Below are 23,321 nucleotides of genomic sequence, written 5' to 3'. Positions count from 1 at the left end.
AGCTTGCATGGTGGACCGCAACATAGTATATAGATGATTCATGGGCTGGAGACTTTCTGCACATTCAGGGTCCAAGGTGGGTTGGCTTGGCTACAGAACAATTTTTAAAATTCCTTTGCACCTTATGTCTTGGGCTTCTTTTCAGCAGTTTCAAACTCAAAAGTTCTCAATAGCTGAACAAGATATTAACAGGATAAATTACTTGCTCACCACATGTGAGCATATTACAGGAGAAATGTGACTTATGAAAGCAGTTGTGTCTCTCAGATGCTTAGGCTTCAGCCATAAAGCTGGTAAAGATGATAATAATAATATTAATATTGAGAATATGTTGATATTAAAGAGACTGCAACCATGCCTTTATTTAATTTCAAAGCTGTGATTTACCAGTGATGTCTGTTCCCTCTCTGCCCTATGAAAGAGGGAAAAAAAAAAAAGAAAAAAGAGAAAACCAGAAAATGCAGAGAGGCTAAGATGAGAAGAGAGAGGCAAATAATATTTTTTTGTCTCTTTTGACTCTTTTTTGTCTCTTTTGACTCTTTTTTGTCATCAAGGGTACAGGGAAATACTAGGAAAATGTTTTTATAAATTTTTCCGTTTTTAAACTAATATTTCAAAATTAATTTAAAATAATCTAAATAGTTTATATAACTTTCAGAAAGACTTTGGTAACTCTTTGGCTTAGTGATATTAAAAATCAGATGGAAAAAATAACAGTATCCCCTTATACCAGTAAAAGCAGAGGCTGAACTTTTAAAAGCTTGCTGCCATTAAAGTCTGCAGCATCTGAAATATCTAATAAAGCTTATGATTATAACTCTCCATCCACTGCAGTTCTTTCTTTTTTAATCCATTTTTGCTTTTCCTGACTGTTTGACCTTCTGAATGATGCTAAAATTTATTGGAGGGTCAAAAAGTCATTGGGGCCCACATGAGGCAAAGCAAGACAAATGAAGATAGGATATCTAGGCAAAATCAACGCATTTCTAAAGGCTACTTCATACTGTGCAAAATACACCAGGGCTGTTTATAAGAAGGGTAGGTGGAAGTTTGTTTTACACATACTAAAGGTGCTCTTTATGCTCTTATGAGGAAAAACTTGTTCACAAGCTTTGCATTCCAGGTCCTGAAACCAAGTGCCAAGACTTTTCAGATGTGCCAAGTTCAAAATATAAGATTTCAGGTCCACTTGCCAGCTCACATTTTCCATTTGGCAGCAACATTCTCTCCAGCCCTGCCAGTAGCTGGCCCCTGAGATGCCTCCTTACAAGGCCTGGGATTTAATTTAAATTTTTGGTTTTTTCAAACATTATTGTTCCATGAACATGAAAGTCAAAAATTTTGAGATAAACCCAGGCTGAGCAGAGCCCATTTTTTCCTGCTGAAATGCCTCCAAGAGAGCACCCGCATTCAGAAAACCTTGGAAATTATATCTGACTTAGCCAAGGGAGTTTATTTGTTACCTGCAATGATATTTCTTTGTGAATACACTTTTGTCAGGGGAATCCTGTTTCTTTACTTAGTATAGAATTTTTTTTTTATTCGTTTTCTAACTGTGCATGCCTAATTCCCCTCTCTGTTAATGAGAATTTAATGTGCTCTTTGATATGAAGAAAAAAAATTCCATGCAACTGATAAAATAGAGCTTAAAGAGGTAGAATGACAGCACTTGAGAAGGGGGAAAACAGCTGCCTGGCTGTGAGTTTAATGCTTTTCTGCCACAGGAGTCAAACTGCAGAAAATTGGTGGTGGGTTTTTTCTTTTTTTTTCCCTCCACTAATGAAACAGTTCTTGAAAGGAAGAGACAATAGGAACGGAGTAGTAAAGGAACTGAGAATTTTCTGTGTGAGACCCATGGAGTGATTCCCTAAAATAAATAAAATGAAACTATTCAAAACAGGATAGTGGAAAAAATGGGTTGCATAAATTGTACTGACATTACTTTGGAGCTCATCCCTTTTCTGTGCTGTGTTCTCATTTTGATGGCGACCTTTCAGACTAGACCTGGATAATTAAAATCAAAAGAATGTTTTTCCGTGTTGTGACGCCTTCTACTAGTCAGTTCATTCAAACTTTAAGGAAATTTTGTGGCAACAAATCACAATGACATATTTATTCTTGCAATTCCCCTTGTCCACCCTTAGAGAAGAACCATGACTTAGCATATGAAGTGGATTACCTTTCACCCCAATTAATGTTTTTATAATGAGTACCAAAAGAAGTAATGATGTTTTTCCACTTATTATCAAGTGTTACCGGGGCAGTCTCTGAAACGCAAGACTCAGGTCATTGACAGCAATGACATGATGGCAATCATGTTGCTGAGCTTTAAGCCCTGCTACAGTGATGAATAAATTGGTCAATTTAATTTCCAAAACTATTGGTTTGAAGCTTTCAGTAACAGAATGAGAGAGATACAAATGTCCAAGGGTTTTGAAGATTTGGCAGAGGTTAGATTTGGAATTCCACCCATTTCTAAGCCTATTGAAATGGTAATTAAAAGAGAACCCATGAAGAAAGAAAATAAGGAATTATAGTCGTGTTTTGTCTGGGAAGTGAACATTGTTTTTACATACAGTGATAAATATTTTATGCTATTATGTGATAAGACATGTATAATAAATTATATTTTGCAGCTTGTCAGTATGTTGATTACATTGTACAATTTTCTAGCTGGCAAAATTCAGTTGTCTCAGTTTTAAAGAACAGGAACCATCTGACGTTATTGAACAGCCTGCTCCTACCCCCCTTTTGTTGTCTTGTAAGGTTGTGCAGTAATGCTTAAACATACTTTAAGAATATCAGACAAAGAAGCAAAGGTACTTGATAGCCACCCAACAGAAACAATGTTTGTAAATTGTTTCTCAGATTGCTTCTATAGGGAAAATTAGGCTGTTTTTGGAAATCGGTTTTGACAAGAAGCAGAAATGCCTTGCATAGAAGTTTAACAAGGAGTCACACTGGTTTACCAATAAAACTTTTTCCTCTTGAGTTATAGTGACTAATAGCACTGGATGGCCATGCAGGTGCCATTTATATGAAGAATTCCCTTCTTGCAGTCTACTTTTTTTCTCTTTTTCTTATTGCAGTTATAAAAATTTATTTATGACAACAGCCAGTTCCACGCCACTTCAGGATAGCTTTCTACAAGACGTGAAGAAAGGCAAAGAGCAGATGGATAGCTGTCTATGTACGTGTGTGCTTTATGACTTTTCTCCCATTATCTTAGGTATTAATGTAATTGAATACTGTTCATTCATTTCTCAACCCCTTCTTTACATTAGAGAAGTAATTTGCCTCTTCCATTAAAAAATCTTCATTAACCTCTTTTGCTCATGAGGGTTGAGCAACTATCCTTTGAATGTCCTCCCATAAGGAAAACTGGGGTGAGGGGATGGTGAGTAGTATGTCACATTAAATGACAGAAAAGTGTCTTCGAGAGAGGAAAGCCTTCCCTCCAGTCCCTGTGTTACGGAGGGCTCAGACTGTGCTTAATTATTAACTTGGAAGTGCCTGCCTGGCATTTGGGATCCTGATGAGCACTGCAGGCACGTTTGACTTCCCTCTGTCATGGGTGAGACTCAGGGCACTGCAGAAAGCCTCCCCTGCAGCACAGAGATAACCTGGCACATAAAGAAGACTGGAACCACAGTGTTCTTCAAATGGTTGGTGGGTCTGTAATACGCCACCACTGAGAATATGAACCATTATGTGTCTCATCCAACTGTGTGAGATTGGATGCAGATTTTAACGTCTAGGTTTCAGTTTTCTTCCCTATAAAAAGTAACATTTACTTTGTCTCTCAGCATTTTCACGCATTTTTAATTATTTGACTTCAGAAACTTTTTGCATTGATATCCTTAGACAGAAAGATTATGTAGATTCAAAACACTGCATTGTCACAAAATGTCTTATGTCAAAGAGGTTCTTTCAAGGCTATAAAGTTTCAATGTCCATTAAAAATTACTTATTTATTTAGACTAATGTGTTGTCATAACACAAACAATCAGGAGGAGAAGAGTGGTTTTCTTCAGGGCTTCATGCCAAGATGTGACACACCACCTCTTTACTGTGTGTCTATGTGTGTATGCCTATTTTCATTGCAGATAGGGTTTGAGGTACAAGTGTTGGCCATATCTGTGCCCAGACATCTGGAAGCTCACACAAGTTGAGCTTTGCAGATGACTGTGACAGTCAGCAGGGAGGGTGGCAGGGTTACGTCACCCAGCTGCACATTCTTGTGAGCAAAACCAGAAGAAACTGATTTTTAGTTTTAAATTGACATTGGCATTTTAATATCATTCACAGACACACGTTGCATCTGAAGCCCTGTGGGCAAATTTCTGTTCCTTTCTGTTCTGCGTAACAAGCAACTTGGGCTCAGTTCTCTGGCTCTCTGACTGTTTCACAGGTCTCTGAAATTCATCCAGCTTCACAGACCTGCTTCCTACCTGTCCTCATATCGGGAAAGATGCCAAAACAGCTGGGAGATGAATTATCTATTTATTTATTCAATACAAATGCTTCTTTCTTTGACCTGGTGAAATCTGGTGAGCTGGAAAAGCCTTTTTTGTCACTCATGTTACCTTTTATCCTCTGCAGGAGCCGCAGAGGATTTAAAGGTCATTTGAAATGCAGCCTTTTGCTCTTTGACAGCCCTTTCACTATTAACTTCCAGTTCTGTTTTACAAAGTCATCATTAACTGCGTTTGTGGCTACTGCTATTTTCCTGGGATTGCAGAGAAACCTGAGATACTAATTGCAATGAGCTAATTTGGCAATACCATGTAAACTTCCTTAAGGCATTAGTTAAGAATATATTTTCCTTTACACAAAGAGTATTTGAAAGAGGGAACAGACTGCAAATGCAGCAGAAGGTATGCTTTTGTACTCCTATACTTAAGAGTAGATGGTATAATTAGCTTACAATGGTAGTTGAATGTATCTCTCAGAATGAGAACATACAGAATTAAACAGTAGCTTTAGCTTAATGATAATCAGTGATAATGATGATAATAATAATAGTACTTAGAACTTTAATGCAGAGATTTGCATCTTGAAAGTGCTATGCTAAACATTGACTTAATTACTGTCACCTCTTCAGGGAAGGTAGGTATTATTGCCCTGACTTAATAGAAAGGGAAATAGAGATATAAGGGAATGAAATGACTTGCCAAGGGCTCTGCAAGAGCCTGTAAAGGGATTCAAACTTTCCAGGTCCCTTTACTGTATGCTCCCTTATACTAGGCTAATTATGCACATTGCAGGGTTGCTCTGTGCTTTTGAAACTTGAGACAAAGCCTTTTGAAATTAAAACTGTGCGTAACATGTTTTGAAGGTTGTGTTTTTTAATCAGTATGTGATTGGAAAAAATATTTTAATATGATTTTCCTCTCTAGGTCAACAAGAAACATACAATCATAGGCAAAATTTTCAGTTTTGTTCTTAAATATATAAATTTATTAATCCTTTTTGAAAAAATTTCTGAAAGAAAGGTCAAAATTTTGTGCAGGGTAATTAAAGTAAACAGTTTTTCTGAAATTACTTTCATTATTAACTGTGGAGAGGTGTGTTCGTATGGCCTGAAATTATTTGTCAAATTCCAAGTTTTTTAAAGTTGTCTCTGACATGCAAATTGCATGTTTTTTTGAGTGGTATCTTGTAGACGTATTTTTCTTGGTTCTTATGAAAATCACTGTGAATCTTTCTGCTTCAATTATTTCTCCTCACGGAAGGACTGGAGATCAGCCCTGTGATTTGATTACTTGCAGAATATATGGTGAGTGAAATGGTATGATGTTACCACAAACATTTTTCTGACCACAGCAACAATTTAAGGTCATGATGAGATACTGTAAGATGAATTGTATTCCAAAAGTATGAAGTGGAAACATCAGCTTTTAGCTATAATTATTTCGCTGTGTAAAAGACATTAAAACTAGACTACAGGAATGAATTTTGCTTTGACTGCATTCACTCTACCTTTAGGATAGATCTTGTAGGCACCACATTTCTGGTTAATTAAGTCTGAGTCATAGTTCACTTTGGATAAGAAATGTAGGTCCGTATCTGTAGAACATAAGGCAATAAAAGATGTCAACATCTGCATTTGCAGGATTTAGAAGGAGCTTTTGATAATCTGCTTCCTACCTTCTGTCACCTCTGCTTAACAGCAGACACAACCTCACAGGTATTTAAAACCTGCATGTGCTGAGAGCCTTTCTGTGAACAAGGTGAAGTTCCTCTCTATACTGGTAGCCTTGCTGGACACGGCTGGTGTCACATTTAAGTGTTTCAGTACCTGCGATGTACATGGGCACTTGCTGGTGATCCCAAGAGAGATGACATCCGTAGGTAACAGCTTCATGTAGCTTTATTGATTTTTGCATTGCACTGGCAGTCATTTCTAGGCATGAGGATCCCTCGTGGAGTCTCTCACGATAGTCTGACCTAAAGCTTCAGACGGTTTTGTAGACGAACTTAAGGAATGCTTTACCTGTTTCCAGAAGAAGAAAACTAATTCATTCAGCTAATAAAAACATCAAACATTTTTATCCAACAGGCTCTAACTGGGGTTTTCATTAAAGGCTTTTTCTTTTTTAAATTTTACATATATTAATTTTTCATATTGTCATGACTGAATACAGAGGCAGAAATTAGAAACACTGAGAAAACAGTGGAGAAACTTTCTGAAAGACTACCCTTGTATTTGCTTTCAACAGACATTTTACATAGAAAGCCAAATGTTTTTCTAAAATTCACAGTTTTCCAGTAGGGGAAAGTGTAAAGAAACTACTTCTATAATGGTAAAATAGGCCATAGGAGAAGGAGTGGCTAGTCACACAGCTCAAGTCTTTTTTTGGAAAAATGATTTTTTTCCTTTTTTCAATAAATTGCTTTTAATGGATAATATGGGCTAAAACAATTCCCAGACATTATTTAGGAAATAATTTTAATGAAGTTCAAGAGAACCACAATCTAACAATAAGCTAACAGAAATATGCATTATTTTGTATAGTTACCAAGAAGTGTTCACTGCTCTAATAAAACTAAGTGGCTTTTGCGGAGGTGGTGTATGAACAAAATATTACATTTGGTTTATCCTGACAATCCATATTAGAATATCAGAGATGAGTTGTTGTCTCCACAGAGTTTAACAAACTCCCAGCTTTGAGGAGTACTAAATAAGATGTGAGACCTAATGGAGTGGAAAAAGAAATATGGACTCGAAAATGAGATTGTGCTGTATTATATGTTGATCACACAAGGTGGCAGAATAAGCTCAGGGCTATCCCAGACATAAGAGGCAGTGAATTATCATTGCTTTCAGTCAAAAGTGTATCCTTGCTTGCCCTAGGAATATGCCAAGTTGCTTCTGCACATGCAGAGGGATGGAGGAGAGTATTTTAATACAGAATTTGTTGATGATTTTCCAAGTGCTTCAATTTCATTTGGAGATTTAATGGAAACCGTTAAAAGCTTGTGGCTAACTTTGGAAATTAATAATCATACAATGCTGACTCTGCTCACATATTCAGTTTTACTGAAAACACAGTTTACTTTCTATTGATACATTGATTCTCTAAGTGAGGTTGAACTCTTTAGATGAAGGACAGCTGCAAGAACAGGCACGAAGGGAACATTTTGCTGTTCATTATCGATTGGTGGCTAAATTCACTTCTATTGTAAGTGAGTGAAACTCTATTGACTTTCCTTGTAGTGAGTTTACTTATATGCTCTGCCCGAGCATGGCAGGCAGATATATGTGGCTGAACTGAGGGCAACCCCAAAGAGGAGAAACTGAAATCCAAGGCAAAGAGAAGAGATTACTCTTCAGCAATTGCCCTGTTAGTGCTTTGGCCACTGAGTTGGGGAATAGTAACAGCACTTTTTTTTACACCTGTACAGCTACCAGATGCCCTTCTTGATCTCTGACCCTGCCCTCCTAATCCTTACTTCCAGGGGCAGGGCTGAGCTGCATCACCAAAGAAGCTTTTGGATGCAGGTCGCAGGTGAGCTCCTGTGTTTGCGTGCTATGAGACAGACAAGCAGTGCACCAAAATGATGGAGAATTTCAGCTATAATAAGGGACTGCTTCCAGTCTTCCTGATGTAAATTACACCCGTAAAGCATAACAGCAGGGTGTGTGTTGAGCCCACTTAATGGTTGCTTGAAGAGAGATATGTCATTGTAGGATGCATTTTAAAAGCATCTGATAACATATTCTGCGTATGAATTTTCTTCTGTCTGTAACTGACTGAAGTAACTGAGCAAGATAGTCTTATAAGCAAGGGTTTAAGAACTCATGTCTGTGCATTGCTCCTTATGCAATATATTTCTGGAAGCTCATTAGAAGCTATTAGAGATTATTCACCCTTGCAACCTTTTCAGCAGATGTTCAGCTGTTTGTTTTTTCCTTCACTGCCTTAAGACATTTGGCTAAGCATTAGAACAAGACTGGAAGAGGTCAGGAAAGCATTTATTTCCCAGAAAATTAAATTAACTAGAAAAATAGACTGCAATTAATAAAATAAGTCATCTGTAATGTATTAATGAGAAATGGAAAACAAAAATGGACTGAAAACTTGAAATTTAAAGCTAGAGCAGATACTGGAATGGCAACTTTCTCTTTGCACAGAGAGGTTACAAAATTATAAAGAAGAAAAGGAAGAACCAAGAGACAAAAGCAAAGAAAAAGTTAATTATGAGTTCTGGAGAACTTTTGCATCAGCTGCATTTGCCTTTGGCCTTTTAGTGGTTTAGGGGAGCTGAAGTCTGTGAGGCTCATGAGACTTCCTGAATGACCTGTGGTCATGTCTAAAAGGGTAATTTGGCCCACACCTTAATGCTGAGCTTCAGACCTGAGAGCTCTCTGATCCCTTGTTATTGTGTCCAGCTCATTCCATAGTCATGTCCTGACTTCCAGCTGTAAGTTTCTGGTTCACTGCTGAGCCCCCGCATTGGTGTGACATCTGATCCACCGTCCCACTGCAAAACCAGGGAGGTTATTTTTAATTGCCAGTGGTTTAACTCACCTGCTTGAATGTACAGTGCACAGGCTTTAGTCACTCACACACACTTCTCAGACTAGATGAGGTAACTGTGTGGAGACAGCTTCTCAAAATACCTCTCTGCTGTGACTGACTGTGAGTCCACCCTCTTTTCAGTACAAAGTCAGGCACTAACAACCTAAACCGCTGCAGGAGATGCTTTGAGTTAAACTTCTAGCCTTGCACAGAAATGGGCAAAAATCCCTTATACCGGCTCCTTACCACCTCTCAGTCACTAATTACTTACTGCCTTTGATTTGCCTCGTGGCAGCCTGCTGCCATTGATGGGGCGTATCTAAGAGAGCCAAAGCTCCTCAGGATATCCAAGCTGGGGACTGTGGGATGGTGAAAGGCACTGGTGGGAATGGCTGGTGAGCTGGGGCACACAACTGGGCTCGGACAGGCATTTTGGGTGCCATCTCTCAGGGTATACCACTCACGTGGTCCAGAACTGCAGTGCAGTGTGACCGATAGGTTAGTGAGACTGAATACACTGAATATACACGAGTAGTAGGCAGCAACCTTTATATAACAAGTAATTATTTCCTGTCTGAAGAGGCATCAGAGGCTGCCTGCACCCTGAGAGAGCGGCTTGGCAGTGAGACAGCCGTGGCTGACCCAAAGCAGAAATGCAGAGCTCTTCTCCTAAAAGTGGGTGATGTGGGGCAGCTCCCTTTGTCACTTTCCAAAATCATTTCACAAAGTAATGTCTGCATATTTGTTAGATAAGTAGCAACTGATTGAGTTTCAATCAATATCTAACAGTCTCAGTAGCCTTAGTCAGTGCCCCTGGAAGACAGAAAGCAAGCAGAGGCGTAGCATTGCTGAGAGAGCCGGCATCGGCAGCAGTGCGGGGAGACAAATTGTTAATGGCAGTGACACAGACGCTCACACAGACTCCATCCTGTTAAATGCAGGTGTCATTCACACCTGCACAGTGCACATGGAAGCTGAACACTGTCTCTGAACACAGACACACATACACACCCACAAGTACATATAAATGCTACCAAAGTGAGGTGATGTGTGGTTAAACAAAGCAGATGGAGTGAGAACATGTTGTGGGGTTCACATGGTCACTGAAAGTATTCTCATTTGAGTGTGCTGATGAAAAGCTTGTGGGTCAAATGCATATGGATGACTCCAGTATCTAGAAGAATGTGCTGTGGCAGTGCTGTATAGTGTTGTATTAAATACGAGGACGGCCATGTAAATAAAACTGGGCACTTGATGATGATGGCCTAAATTCAGCTTTATTCTCTTCATCCAGAATATTACATTGTCTTCACACAGCAGCACTCACACACCGTCTCCTAGAATCTTACATACTAACGCTATTCTTAGCTCTATTATCTATATTTACCACTAGCCTTCACGTATGGTTGGATGTTCACCTCTTATTTACATTCTTTCTCCCATGGTCAGGCTGCATGGCCTTGCTGCATCCTCCGATAGTATAGTACTGGAAGCTACAGACAGTCCCTGACAGCCTTTGTAAAGGGATATGAAGCAAAATACCTGTGAGAGCAGGGAAGTAATTCTGTTGATTAATGCCAGTCTTGTTGGTATTGATGATTTAGCCGTCTGTACAAAACAAATGTGGGCAATCAGTTCATCTTGAAAAAACTTGTGCAACTGAATAAAGGAAGCTGTTACCTAATCTATTTCATACTAATTGCTCCATGCCACAAATTCAGGACCTGATCCAATATGAATTGACATGGAGGAGAGGTACTCCATTCACTGCAGTAGTCTTTGGATCAGGGCTTCGTTTTCAAGTGAGTGAATACTGAGCGCTAAATTAGCATTCATCTGAGTCTTCACTGTCTCTTTCTTAAGAAGCAGACAGGCTTGATATTTTCTGTGTAGCCAAATGAGTCTTAGCACTTACATGCTGGATTGCAAGCCAGCAAAGACAATCTGACCACATCAAGGTTTTGGTAAGAGCCAGGGCCCTGTGGGCTGCTGCCTCCGACAGACTGCCTCAGTCAGATGTCTGACGTGAGGCTCTCACTGCTGCGCTGCTGCACAGAGTCATTTACCACCCAACAAACACTTAGTGCTTATGAGGCATTTTTCAAAAGCCTCACTGGGGCCATACCTGGGGCTTTAGCTATTTAAACATCTTAAAAAATCTGTCCCTTGAGAGGATTTAACTCCGCAGGATTTAGGCTGCTAAGACTCGCATCATCAAAGAGACCAAAGCGTCAATCCATCTCTTTTCACGCCTAAGGACATAATAGTATCATGCCCCCTCCCATGAGGGGTTACTGCAGAGAAATTTCCTAGCTCTCAGCACCCAAACTAGCTAGCTCTGGAAGCAGATGGAGTATAATTATAGCAGCGTTGAGCTGCACCTGAACTAATTAGCTCTGCTGAGAAACAGGGATTGAATTTAATAATGCATGTTCTGCCATACCAAAAAGGCTAGGCTGCCTTTGAGACCCGTGTGACTGTCTCTGCATGGTGCTGTGCTGAACTCTGTGGATGTACTGTGAAAGTCAGCTCAGAGCTTTTCTGTCACCATAATCTGCTGCACAATGTAGGCATCACCTTGTCCCAGCATTCATGTACCATTGGAATAATTACTCCTTAGCTGTCACTTACCTCCTGACTATTAGTTTAGCATGTTAAGTTTTGCATATGCTCAAGATTTTGCTGTCCAAACTCACCTAAATATTGAGATCCACCTCAAGGATTTCTACAGCCTAAAACCTTGAAGCCTTTGAAATGGGACTATGTTTGCTATAGACCCGATGTTACCAGCATGATCAAAACATGCTTAAAGTAAATGGTAGCTGTGAGACAAAGGTAAAAGACCCAGGTTCAGATCCCTGCTCTGGAGCAGTGATATCTATCAGATGTGGAACTGAACTCCCATCTTGGATATGTTTCCTAATTACTGGGATTAAAGACACTCTCTCTGACCTCAGTTCTCTGTATATTGAATTATTTTTACAAGAAGGAGCAAATCTTGTGTTGGTGACTCAGATAATTTTTCCAACCTACGGAAAGCTGGATGTTGAGATTCTCTCTTGGGGTGCTGGTTTGAACTCAAGCTCAGGCTATGGTTTGGGCAGAAGGAGCAATTGGACCCTGTCCCCCACACCCTCACAGGGTGACAACTCCAAAGCTCTCACTTCACCTGGCCTATCACTACTACTCTTTAAAAATGTAAATTCAATGTTTTGTATCATACAAATGGTTGAGATTATTTAGGATCTATTAAGATCTGTACAGAGATCTATTAACGATCTGTACAGAGACTGGGTCTCTCTGGACATGTATAAACACTGTTCCTTTAGGCTGAAATTTCTCTCTTGATAGTTTGGTGCATGTTCTGCTCAGCAGCTTTCTGTTGATCCTGCATTTAGGTTCCTATCCATGGAAAATTTGTGTGAGGTAGGATCAGCATTATGAGCGAGGTGTCGCACTGCTTAATTCTGTGAAGTCTCATTACTACCTATGAAGTACTAATGGAAAGTGGACCCTTGAATTATGTGAGGTCTTTTGAAAATTTAAACCATGATTCATTGCATTTGATGATTTTTTAATGTAGTACCTTTAGATAAATTTAATGACTCTGTGTGCTACGACAATGTATTACAACTACTGGATCAAACACGCACACAAATCCAGAGGTAAGCCTTTTCACTGGTTTGTCCATTTTGAAAAAATGCAGGCTTCAATGTTTTGAACCAAAGGAGATATTTGGTAGCTACTGATACATCTTACCAGGTCTGCTGTGAAAGTAAGTTTTCTCATCTGAAACCGAAAATACTTTTGACTCTGTTACACAATCATTCTTTTTCCTGCGATTCTGCTAATAGCGTCTGAAACAAAATCCCTTAACTAGTACAAGATCTGATGTATGGGGTTTATAATAGCTGTGTTGAATCCAGTTACCTGTGCAGGAAACACAGGAGTCCCTATTTTTTCTCCTCTTCCTCTATTTGCTCATCAACATATTTGTCTCAAATAGTCTGTTTCTGAAAATATCAGTGATAAGTGGATGAGCAGAGGCAGTAGAAGCAAAACTGCATTTGTAATAAGGGGAAAGTGTGAGATGCAAAAAGAGGAAGAAAAATCCTAAATCTGAGCTCTTCCCCCTTCCTTCTCCTGGCATGGTGCAGAGGCAGGCTGCCTCTTGTAGAGAGAGAGTAGTAGAAGTGCAACCTCTTCCTAAATAATTAAATGAATACTTAACCTGCAGGTTTAAAACTTACAGCATATTATAAAACAATTATGTTTCCTTTGCATGAAAAAGCTGAATTGCCGTTCAGGTTCTTTTGTCATCTGTATGCATGAGTTCGGAGCAATTATCATGAATATATTGCAGGTGCAGTGTCTCAGGAAATTGCAAGAAGCTGTGCTGTATTTTTGAACTATAGAGAAGTGCCAGAGCTATAAGTCTTGGAAGAGATGAAAACTGGAGAGATGTAGATATCTGAAGTGTGATCTTATAGTCATAACAAGCACCGATAGCCACCTATACAATAGTCATGAAATGAATGCCTTATTTTCTTAAATCGTTTTGCTACTCATTAAATTTAACTGGAGACTGCAAAATATTTAATTTTAGATTTTGAATTATCTTTCTCATGAGCCCCGTTTATCTTTTTAACTGTAGACAGAATTTTTTTGAATGGTAACAGCCGTGATATTGTGCTAACTTTGATGTTATCTCCAGACAACATCCTATTCCAGTGAAACATCTTTTTGCATGTTCTTTAAGGTAAATTATTTGGGTATTCATGACCCCTGAATTTTTGTTTGCTATGCTTTTGTCATATCCCATTGTTCATATAAAGATGATCCTTGTTCCTACCTCTCAGATGTAATTTCATTTTTAAGTGCAGGTTCCTCATAAATTCAGATGAACACAGTAAGATAAATGCGTCCTAGAGCCGAACCTCAAAATAGGTGACTTTTTATTTTTTTATTAGAGTGATAGCGATTCATATCTGCTGAGGATCTGACGCTTAGAGTTACCTGACCTGATGATAATTTCTGCTGATGCTCCATTTATATGAGTAGAACAGAGGGACCTCAAAGACCACAGCAATAATTCATAAATGGTTTGATGCCCTTTTATTTCACCACAGAAGCTCAAGGGAACCACTGTGGTAATAAGATTCATGCCCACCATCTTACCTTCATGAAATCACTGACTTGATGAATGATACTGATATGGAATGTTGCCTTCTTTGCAGGTATGAAAGGAAAAGTTAATCCTGGGATCTTTAAAGCAAACCCCAGTGACTTCAGTCAAAAGTATTTGGACACAGAAAAAGTCCTGATAACCACTGTCACACACACAGAGGACATGTCCACTTACTTTGACTTTTGGGATGTGGCAAAGGAGGAAGAAATGCAAGTACCAGATCAAAAGAGCAGGAGTTTTCAGGTTGTCAGCACAGTGAGTCATCTGCACAGTGTTTCCACAAATATGACAACAACAGTGACTACCCCTTACTTTCAGCTGCAGTCACACACAAGCACTTAAGTGGAGTGGGAGGAGGTAAGAGAGCTTGTTCCGAAATGGAAATAGCAGGAGGAGGATATCATATGAAACAAATTCCGCAGCAGCAGGAAAGACTTGTGACAGGGTAAAGATTATGTGTTCTGTAGATAGCAATCCTAGAAACAGAGTTGCTTCGTGGCTTATGTGAAAAAAAGATCAGTATTAAAACTCAGTGTTGTACTGCGTGATGTTTTACTGCTAGTTTTTAATGCCGGAGAACAGGAAACTTTCAAATCCCCTCTAAAGTTATAACGCTAAAAGAAAACTATATTTTCATATCATCTTAATCTGAGAACCTCCCTTTTTTTCTATTTAGATTATACAGTAGGAATTTTTGTGGAATTTGTGGAGTTACCACTCTCCTATGTCCATGGGTTCTCTGTGTGGGTCTATAGCTAATGTGGTAACACCTGTCCTACATTTCAAATGTAGCAGGAGGCCTTTTGAGCAAACTATCATTTAGAAAAGAGCTAGAAATTGCATAGTCCCCTGTGGCTGTAGGAAAGTTTAATGGAGTTGGAGTCTAATCCCCCCACCATTGCTCCATGGAGTATGGAGAGCAAATTCCCTCACCTCTGAGGAAGAAGTCGAATGTTCTCAGAGGGAAACCTCAAACAGTTTTTCTCTTTCTTTCCCTCTTGGGTAGAATTTTCTATGGGAATGACTGAGGATTGACCCTATGGAAATAAGAATTTGAGAAGACTTATTATAAAATTGATTTTATTTCCTTGTCATTGTGAAGTTGTTCCCTACAGTATGTTCTCTAATGATTTATCCATGAGTTTCAAGTGCTATAAGTACCAGTGGTTCTGTATTTCCCTGGCCTGTCTCACTGACAGATGGCAAGAGATGGGGATCGCGAGTCACAGCAGACACAAAAAGAGAGATAGCCAAATAAGATAAAGATGAAATTTTCTTTTTTACTGTAGGAGTAAACTGCCTGGGAGGATCAGGAGTGAGACCAGCAGCATGTGGTGTATATTCTGAGTGATATAATAGTTTAGATTGAGGCTACTTTTAAAGACAGTGAAATTTGCATCGGACACAAGTCCAAACACTTTCAAACTTATCTCCCTTTAAATCTGTTTCACTCTTGTAGTATGTTTGCACAATGTCTATGAGAATAGCTTCTTATTCTTCCCCTCTTCCCCTCTGTTCTCTTATTAATGTCTCACTCCGTGCAGCCATATGCACACTTCTTGGCAGGCAGGTACCATGAGAAGTGGTGAAATACCATGAGGTGATGTTCTTGAGGAGTCTCTGATCTGCTGAGCAACTTCCTGTGGAATTTAGAACTCCAAAGGATTGACCATAAATAAATAAAACCTTTCAACACCTTAAAGCTCCTGGGAAACAAAATCCACTTCCTATTGCAAATGTTACTGGAGAGTTTGTGGCCTGTTCAGTCCTGTCATGCTGTCCACCTGCCTCTTGCATTCTGTCTCCAGCAACCATGGCCATATCCTGTCTCTTCTGCTACTCATCCATCCAATATAGCAGTGCATGGTTCTGACTTCTACATATGAGGTTTGGTATTTGCTACTTTTTTACTATTTGGTATTGACTCTGAAAATTGTATGCAGACAACAAATGCGGCTGTGAATTTAATCTCCAGGTTTTTTTTTTTTTTTTTTTTTTTTTTTTTTTTTTTTTTTTTTTTTTTTTTTTTTTTTTTTTTTTTTTTTTTTTTTTTTTTTTTTTTTTTTTTTTTTTTTTTTTTTTTTTTTTTTTTTTTTCCATAGGGCATCTCTTTTCCTTAATTGCTTTTGCTTTGTTTGTTCAAATTAAGTATTTATTGCATTTAAAGAAGAATGAACTTTTGGTACAAGATAATAAAGGATTTATCTGATGATAAAACATGTAAATCTTTCCAGAAACTTCAGGAAGATTTTAATATTAATGCAGATCAAATATGGAAATATATGCAACTTGTGAATAGTTTTATGGAAACAGGAAGAGCTGTGGTTTCAGAGTAGGAGTAATCCTTATTAGGATGAGTTTTTGATATTGATAAGAGAGAAATGCAGTGTCTCATTTTTTTCTCTTTCTTAAATCTCTTCATTCTTTTGTGAAAGTTCAGGAAAGAATAACAAGTCTTTTTTTTTTCTGTTTTAATAAACTGCTGAATAAATCATTACAGATGAAACTACAAGGAACAAATTTGTAATGCAAGAAAAGAAAATCAGTTATGTAACAAGTCTTCTCAATGTCTAATTTTCAGAGGGTCAATCACAATCCTACCCAGTAGAAAAAATGTATTCATTATAGAAAATTAATATTTTGCCATTTTAATAAGCATGGATATCCCCTCTCATGTGGCGCCCTCAGGGTAACTTCTCCTTTCTCTTAGTATGAATTTAAGTACGAGGGACTAGTACTCAATATTCCTAACTTAATAAAACATACTTATTAAATTAGTGTTTAAAGTACTTAATTTTTTTAATCTTCAGTTTGGTCTTTCCAAAACATCATTGAAACCATATAATGTACTTGCTCAACAGCAAAAACCACCAAAAATTTTAAGTTTGGAGTAAAATGAGAGAAGAAAATCAAGAGGTAAGATACACGTGAATTTTTAACACAGCAAAGTTCTCAGGTATCCTTTACAAGTTTTAGAACTTTTTTTCCAAGACTGGATCATGATATAGGCAGTGAAATCGCATCATCATTAAGGAAGAGCATGGAACAGGGAGATATTGGGGTTCCCGCTTCATGCCTCAGGCTGAAAAGCTCCAGCTCTCTCAGTTTGACTTCGTAGGGGAGATGCTCCATCTCTCTGATCATCTTAGTGGCTGTCCTCTGGACCTGTCCAATAGGTCCATGTTGTTATGTTGGGTGCCCCAGAGCTGGCTTTAATAACCCGGGTGGGATCCCTTGAGAGTGAAGTAGAGGAGGGTTACTCAACAGAGATTCTACTTTCCAGAGTTATGTCTTTTCTTTGCAACTGTGTCTCCCAGCAGGAAATCCTCCCAAGATTCACAGTTGTGTTAAGGAGCGTGGAATAGGTGGTGGACAGCCCAAAGATCCAGAGACCACCTTGTGTTTCTAGCACTTTCTTGTAATCTTATCTCTTTTCAGACTTTTCATTACTTTTGGATAAGTTTTCAAATTTGCCCAACATGAACGATTTTGCAAGCCTACATATGAAACTCATTTGTACTGTCCTCTAAAGTAATTCTGAAAACACCCTACTCCCATTTATCATTCAACATCCAGGTTTCTTTCATTCACTATGTTCTAGAACATGCTCTCATCTAAGTAGTGACAAACCTCTGCAAGATGTTTTGCTGATTAGAGAGGCAACTTGATGTTAAAGAAATTTTTTGCTTTTTTATTTTAAAATGTCTTGTTGGATAAATAGTATACAGATTTTTCTGAGATGTGCTTTCAGCTGCTTGGAAAATGAAGAACAGAGCCTTTCATTGAAATTAATGGGAAAGTTCAGTGAAATTTGGATTAGACTCCAATGATAAAGCAATCTGAAACAGAAACATCATTAAAAGACACTAGTAATGGAACTGTGAGCTTATTTGTCTAAAAAAACAGCTTGCAAGGTAATAAGTAATAAATTATTGCTAAGAAGTACATCTATCTCTAAATAGAAAAATGTCTAGTGGAATGCATTGTACATCTGTACTAATGAAATTATTAAAATAAGTTCCTTTGAGATAAGAGTATGTATTATAAAGATGACCAAGTGAACAGAGGGCTAGGGTTTTTTTATGCTAATTAAATGATGGGCGCGTGGTAAAGAGACAAATTGTTAATATATGCTAAACACTGAAAATCTAGAAGACCATCTGATACCTTCTGTCAGAGAGAAAACATGTCTGCTTAATTAAGGGCTGTAATATTGTGTCTATGCTTGCAGGCAGTGATAAGGTAGCTAATCTAGCTTTTTCTGAGGTGCACTCTGTCTTTTCAGTGCTTAAATTTCAGCCTCAAGATTCCCCTTATGCTGCTGTTTGTATGGGATTGTTTCTGTTTCTGGCATGTAACTGATTCCCTGAGAGATAGATGCACCTCCAAATAGCGACTGCTTGTCAGGAAGACAGTTTTTCATACCTGTTTTTAATGCAGACCTTTGTTTTACAGACAGGTTTCTCAGAGGCTCATGCTGTCTTATTTTTAATGAATAAAAAAAGGGGTAAGTGGGAAATACTGTCATGCAGGCATTCCAGATGAGACCAGGACAACATCACATTTGAATAACCACCCTATGGATCCGTCAAGCTGAGCTGAGACATGCCTCAGGAGCCTCGACTCAAAATTGAGCCCTCAGATTTAGGGCGAGACGCAGCCTGTGTGTGCCTGTGTGTGCCTGTGTGTGCCTTGGCCCCCCTCACCGCAGTGCCCCTGCTCGGGAGAGTGCTGGCACTGGCAGAGCATGGTCTTACAGAGCAGCTTAATTGTGCCTTGCTGTATTACGCAGAAACATATGGCTCAAAGCCCACAGGAAAATATCAGGAAAGGAATTTTGCAGCAATGACATAAACCTTATTTTGCATGAAGTATTCAATATCTGTTGTCTGAGTGCCTGCTCGGGGTTTGAAAGCCAGGCGTTGCTGGATTTCATTAAGTTTGGCGTATTTGCCTCCATTCCCTCCCCAGTCTACAGCTGTTTTCATGAGGAAGCTGCACCTTCCACGGTTGTGTTCATGGACTGTGCTATACAAATTTTGCTCCTAATCATTGCCTGTATAAAATGTTGGGGTGATGGATATCTGCCCAATGGAAATTCAAGTGCCATAAATTCAAAACAAACCTGGCATGATTTGCACCTCCCTTACAAAGCTGTCTTGATTATTTTTTTTTTAGTTGAGTAGGTTTCAGTAGGACGAAAACCGCCTTCCACAAGCTCTGCAGTGGTAAACCTGTATTAGTAGGGACTACTGCTCTCAGAGACGTGAATAGTGAAATTGGTGCACATAGCACCAACATTCATTTCTTACTTTTATTTTAAATGTTCAGGTCTCAAAAAGTGCCAACATCTTGTTGATTCTTAGTGGGAAGCCACTTGCACAAGTGAATGAATCTCTCTGTGGGTCCCATGAAAGCATTCACAGAGTTGCATTCAGTGGTAAACAGTCACAATGATGCAGCTGAACTGGTATGATTCTCTTCGTGCTTGAGCTACAGATGTTTTCCCAAACAGATTAGCACTGATTAGCAATGAATTATCAAGCGTAAAATGAGTTCCTTGGCTTCTAGCCACTGGACACATAGAAAGGAAGGGTATCTGCAGAAGGAGGAAAATGAGTATCTATGGACAAATTAAATGCTTGGATATATTTGTTGTTGCAGGCTATTGCCAGCTTAAAATAAAAGTAGTCATTGCCAGTTAAATACAACACCTCTGTCCTTACAGTAAGCATATGGTTTTGTGGAAAGGACCTCTTAAATAAATTCCTTCTGCTTGTCTGTGATTTTTGAATATATTGTGCTGGATAGCAGCACAGTATTTGAGCATTTCTATCATGCAGAAGCAATCAGCTCTTTAGACAGTGCTGCTTGCTTAAAATGCTGATGTTGATGATGCTGAAAACATGGGGTGAGGGAAAAACTCAGGTGCCATCTTGAACAGGCTTGCAGACATTGGGCTGCTTTAAGAGAAGGTAAAAGACACGTTAAACACTTAACACTTAGCTGTTAAGAGGAATTGTAAGCAGTTGGAGTACTTTCCCTGAGGAGAAACATTAATAAAAAGCTTCAGACCAGTGAAAAAGAGTGAAGGAGATGACTGACTATGAAGGAGAATGATCAGTAAAATAGTTGGTTCGTTAAGACTCTGCTCTGTAAAATAGGAGTCTATTGATGGTGTGAGGCTTCTCTTAGCCACAGGAACCTGCAGACTGCACGCTCAACCCTTCTGCCAGTTTGTTTTAGTTATTCTAAGCAGTCTGATGGTAGGCACAATATCTCCACAGTTAACAGGTGTATTATCACTTTAATTATATTTAACTGCTAGGCATGCTGTGATAGTAGGCATTGAGAGATTCAAATATACAGCAGATCTAGTAAAAACAGTTTGTCTTGAGTAGACTGAAATGGACTTGTATTTTTGCATAGAAGAGCTAATGTTTGTAACTAGCACTCATCATCTTGGCTACACATGCTAATTAATTTGCCAGCAGCCTTATGGTTGACATCCAAAAAAAATTATGTAAAAATATAGATGATGTCCTACATTTGCTTACCAAAAGGACACTTTGATATTTTTAAAAGAAAATAAAAAACCAAACCAAAACCAAAACCAAATATTTTTAACTGCTGTATGAAACCAGAAAAAAAATGAATTAAAAACCCAGTGGTGATTTTTTGTGTGATAAACAGGAAGGTGGATATTTATATCTTATTTCTGTATCTGTCTGTCTCCATAGGCAGTACTTGCATGCTGATGGGGCAAAGGAGGAGAAAATTGTTATTCAATACTTTACTTTTTTAAAAAAGAATTTTGCCTTTCCTATTGTTTGTTAAAAGCAGACATTATTACAGAAATCTCACTGAATAGCTGAAATTTCTATAAAATCAGATTTCAAAACATAATTTTCTAATAGACTAATGTATATAACCTAACACACATTCACTCACCTCTGTTTCTTCTCTTTATGCATTCATTTTCCATTGCTGCCTCCTTTTCCACATCCCAAATATTTTCCTTTCATGTGTGATGTTTGTTTCTTTTTGGGTTTTTGGTTGGTTGGTTTTTGGTTTGGGGGGGGGGGGTTAAGATGCTCGGAAATGTGTGTCAGTAGTATTAACTCACATCTTTAAATTCCAACCTCTCAATGTCTAGTTCTTAAAAGCAATGGGCTAATGAGAAAAAGATGTATGACTTCAGCTTTTTATTTATTTCTAGGCTCACTGTGAATCCCAAGCCATGTGATGCACCTGTGTATGCTGGCTTTACTGGAAAATTCTTAGACAGTTACTGTACTGATCTGATGTCTCCAGACAAACACATATATTGCAGGTGTGTAGCACTGTTTTCACAGTGGTTTCTTGAAGGGTTATAAAGAGCATACATGTTGTGACAATGCACTAGTGTTCAGACATGGCTGAGGTATTCAGACATCAATGGTTTGCTCTTGCTTGCTTTTGAGTGAATCCATTCCAAGCAATTTGTCATCTTTCTGCTTTCAGCAATATTATACACACAGCCTTGGACCGATCTCTTGGCATAGGAGAGCGTCTGTACTTGGAGCAGTGTGTTCATTGAAGATTTTTTTTTACTCTTCATCCTTGTGCAGATCTTTAACGATCTGCTATATGCTGCCTCTTTCTCTAATCTTCTGAGAGATCAGCAGGCACAAACTGTACTGAGAAAATTATCCTATACCATATTCTGAAACTGTAGGTTTGATTCCAGCCCGTCTGGTGGGACTGCAGCTAAAAGCCAGCATCTAAAGAAGCAGCTCATTTGAATTCTGAGTGTACACACAATTTAATGCGAATGTGCTCAGAGACTGAAGGCTGATGTATCAAAGACACCGTTCAACACCACCTCAGGAATGTTCCTAATAGTGTGACCATTTTTTCCTTTCACTTCTGTCAAATTTATCAATGTCTGATGTCATTCTTTCACAGAGGGAGCCTATTAATATACATAAAGTAAAAAAAAAAAGGTTCATTCATATGCATTAACATTTACTCATGGTAATTATGTCTGAGCTTATTAAAATCGTATATCCCCCCTTCTTCTTTATTCCTGTTCCACCCCTACATAAAGTAGCACCAAATCTATCGATTTTTATTAAGCTCCATATGTGTGTGTACTCCTGTACCTATATTTATAACTATGTTACTATACATCTCTCTATAGATATCCTTCAGCACTAAGGACTGAAAAATTTTACCCGCTTTTTGTATCTTACTGCTAGAGCATTTCCTAAGAAAACTAATGACTACTTACCTGGAGCTGGACTGAGCTATTAGGTAGGCACATAACTGCATTGCCCCAGGAAGTATACATGGAAAGAATTGGATCTGAAAGTAGCACAGTTTATCTTGCCTCTCTCTCTCCTTGTTTGTGAAGGGAAAAGGTAATCTGCACTTCTTCTTTTTCATTTGTCTCTTTTTTTTTTTAGTGCAGGTTAATTTTCCTATGCAGTGAGGCAGCATGTAAGAGAAAGAACCAAGAGGCTCTCACCTCTCAGCATCTCTCTTGTGCCTTCAGTCCCTGTCTCCCAAGCCTAGATCATTCCCCCTAGCCTGGGAATGTCCCTATGCTAGGCTTTTTTAATGATAATTGTGGTCAGTGCATGAAGACAGCCACGAGGCTAAATGGTGCATGTTTCTTTTCATGAAATGTTTGCCTAGATTCTCCCCAAGAGGATCAGCTCTCTGTCCCTGGCCTTCACTGCTCTGTGCAGGGTGGGAGGGGGCTGTTTGTCTGTCACTCTGTGGGTTTGGGACATCAGCGGTGGGTGAAGGGCAAGTGTGCAAGACCTCACGCCCAGGGGATCCATGTCAACACTTTCCCCACCTGCAGCTGGAGGACTCTATGCCACAAGCTGGAGTTTGCACTGGTTTTGGTGGAAACTGACGGTTTAAGTCAGGGAATGAGGCAAGTAGGCGAAGAGGCCATGTGTAGGGTGAGATTTTGCTGCAAATTAAGGGAGCGCCTCAAGGCATCTTCCTAGAAAGGGAATTCTTCAAGTTCACATTCTTGGACTGATTCAGCCTGCAATTACCACCCTTTAGCTGGGCTAACAACTTTCTGAGGGGCTGGACAAGGTGAACTGAGA

General features: G+C 38.9%; 1 protein-coding gene across 3 annotated transcripts; it reads left to right on the top strand.

Annotated features, from left to right (window-relative positions):
- On the top strand, positions 1-22,789 carry LOC114057791. Of its 3 annotated transcripts, XM_027884486.1 has the most exons (6): positions 1-76; positions 4,412-4,550; positions 5,666-5,779; positions 14,264-14,469; positions 18,670-18,721; positions 22,667-22,789. In XM_027884486.1, the coding sequence occupies exons 1-6, from the start codon at positions 41-43 to the stop codon at positions 22,669-22,671; spliced, it is 552 nt and encodes a 183-aa protein (XP_027740287.1). In that variant the 5' UTR covers positions 1-40; the 3' UTR covers positions 22,672-22,789. The 3 variants fall into 3 exon arrangements, 2 of the variants coding, with proteins under 2 accessions (XP_027740287.1, XP_027740288.1); XM_027884487.1 differs by lacking the exons at positions 5,666-5,779; positions 18,670-18,721; positions 22,667-22,789 and adding an exon at positions 17,514-17,675 and having other exon boundaries at positions 14,264-14,467; XR_003571303.1 differs by lacking the exons at positions 1-76; positions 4,412-4,550; positions 5,666-5,779; positions 22,667-22,789 and adding an exon at positions 8,027-8,142 and having other exon boundaries at positions 18,670-18,723.
- The last annotated feature ends 532 nt before the right edge of the window (positions 22,790-23,321 follow it).

Source organism: Empidonax traillii, unplaced genomic scaffold (assembly GCF_003031625.1).
Source record: "Empidonax traillii isolate 1590-97213 ecotype Southwest subspecies unplaced genomic scaffold, ASM303162v1 scaffold147:size910788, whole genome shotgun sequence".
Classification (NCBI taxonomy): Eukaryota; Metazoa; Chordata; class Aves; order Passeriformes; family Tyrannidae; genus Empidonax; species Empidonax traillii.
This window is presented reverse-complemented; position numbering and strand designations above follow the sequence as displayed.